At 61.5% G+C, this 1,567-nt stretch overlaps 1 protein-coding gene across 1 annotated transcript in view; it reads left to right on the forward strand.

Annotated features, from left to right (window-relative positions):
* LOC114073140 (membrane primary amine oxidase-like) overlaps positions 1 to 1,542 on the forward strand; it is a 6,917-nt gene extending 5,375 nt beyond the window's left edge. The window contains exons 5-6 of the mRNA XM_027910926.1: positions 8 to 1,495; positions 1,534 to 1,542. Coding sequence (XP_027766727.1) covers positions 8 to 1,495; positions 1,534 to 1,542 — 1,497 coding nt within the window. The remainder of the gene's footprint in view (positions 1 to 7; positions 1,496 to 1,533) is intronic.
* The last annotated feature ends 25 nt before the right edge of the window (positions 1,543 to 1,567 follow it).

Consider the following 1,567-nt stretch of genomic DNA (forward strand, 5'->3'; position numbering starts at 1 on the left):
CACCGAGGATGGCCAGAGCCTGGTCTTTGCTGACCTGACACCCGAGGAGATGGCGCAAGTGGTGCGGTACCTGCAGGGGAACCTCGGGGTGCCGCTGGTCGATGCCTCGCGCGCCAAACCCTCGGACAACTGCATCGCCTCCGTGGACCTGCAGGTCCCTGCCAAGGCAGAGGTGCTGCGGTTCCTGGACGGCGGGGGGGCTCGTCCCGCCCGAGAGGCCCTGGCTGTGCTGTACTTCGGGAACCAGCCAGACCCCAACGTCACCGAGTACGTGGTGGGTCCCCTGCCAGCGCCGGCGTACCACCGGGACGTGACGGTGCGGAAATACGGGGGGAAGGTGCCGTACCACCGCAGACCTGTTACTGGCAAGGAGTACGTGGATATCAACGCGCTCATCCAGAGGGAGCTGAAAAAGGCGCCGCGATTCCTCGCCGCGTGCTGCGAGTCCGACGGGACCGACCTGGCCGTCCTCACCACAGCCCCGCGGGGCTTCAAGTCTGGCGACCGCACAACCTGGTTTGTCCTTTTCCACAACGTGGCTGGCACCGGCTACTACCTGTCACCAGTGGGGCTGGAGGTGCTGGTGGAGCACGGGGACCTCCACATCTCCCGCTGGCAGCTGCGCAAAGTCTTCTACAACGGCCGGTACTTTGCCAGCACAGAGGATCTGGAGCGGGAGTTTCTGGCCCGCACGCTGGAGGTCGTCAGGCTCAAGAAGCCCCAGGCTGATGCAGTGCTGGGCTCAATGAGGCCCCGCCATCTGCCTGACTCGCTGGGTCCGCTGCAGTTTGAGCCCCAAGGTCCCCGCTACAATGTCAGGGACAATCACATCACCTACCAGGGCTGGAGCATCACCTTTGGCATGAACCCCAACTCCGGCCCACGTCTCTTTGACATCAGGTACCGGGGGGAGAGGATTGTCTATGAGCTGAGTCTCCAGGAAGCCTTAGCCCTGTACGGCTCCAACTGCCCTGGGGGAATGTCCACCCGCTACCTGGATGGGAGCTTTGGCATTGGCAGGTTTGCCTACGAGCTGGTCCAGGGCCTCGACTGCCCCTACATGGCGACCTATGTGGACCGGCACTACCTGGCAGAGTCAGATACTCCCAAAACCAACCAGAAGTCACTCTGCATTTTTGAGCACGACTCTGCCCTCCCCCTGCGCCGCCACTTCTCTGACTCACAGTCCTTTTACTACGGTGGGCTGCGGAAAAACACGCTGGTCATCAGAACCATCTCCACGCTCATTAACTACGACTACATCTGGGACTTCATGTTCCACGGCAGTGGGGCCGTGGAGGTCCGTGTGCATGCTACTGGCTACATCAGCACCTCCTTCCTCCACGGCCAAGGCACTGACTATGGCAACAGGGTTGGACCCCACACCCTGGGAACGATGCACCTCCACCACATGCACTACAAGGTGGACCTCGATGTCGACGGTAGGTCTGGCCACCTTTGCTCGTGGCTGCAGTTCACAGCAGCTCTGCCTGGGGTGTGGAGGTCAAGAGTGTTTTCCCTTCTGCTTCGCAGGTCAGATGAACTTCCTGGAGACTCAGGACATGGA

Source organism: Empidonax traillii, unplaced genomic scaffold, assembly GCF_003031625.1.
Source record: "Empidonax traillii isolate 1590-97213 ecotype Southwest subspecies unplaced genomic scaffold, ASM303162v1 scaffold5476:size11681, whole genome shotgun sequence".
Classification (NCBI taxonomy): Eukaryota; Metazoa; Chordata; class Aves; order Passeriformes; family Tyrannidae; genus Empidonax; species Empidonax traillii.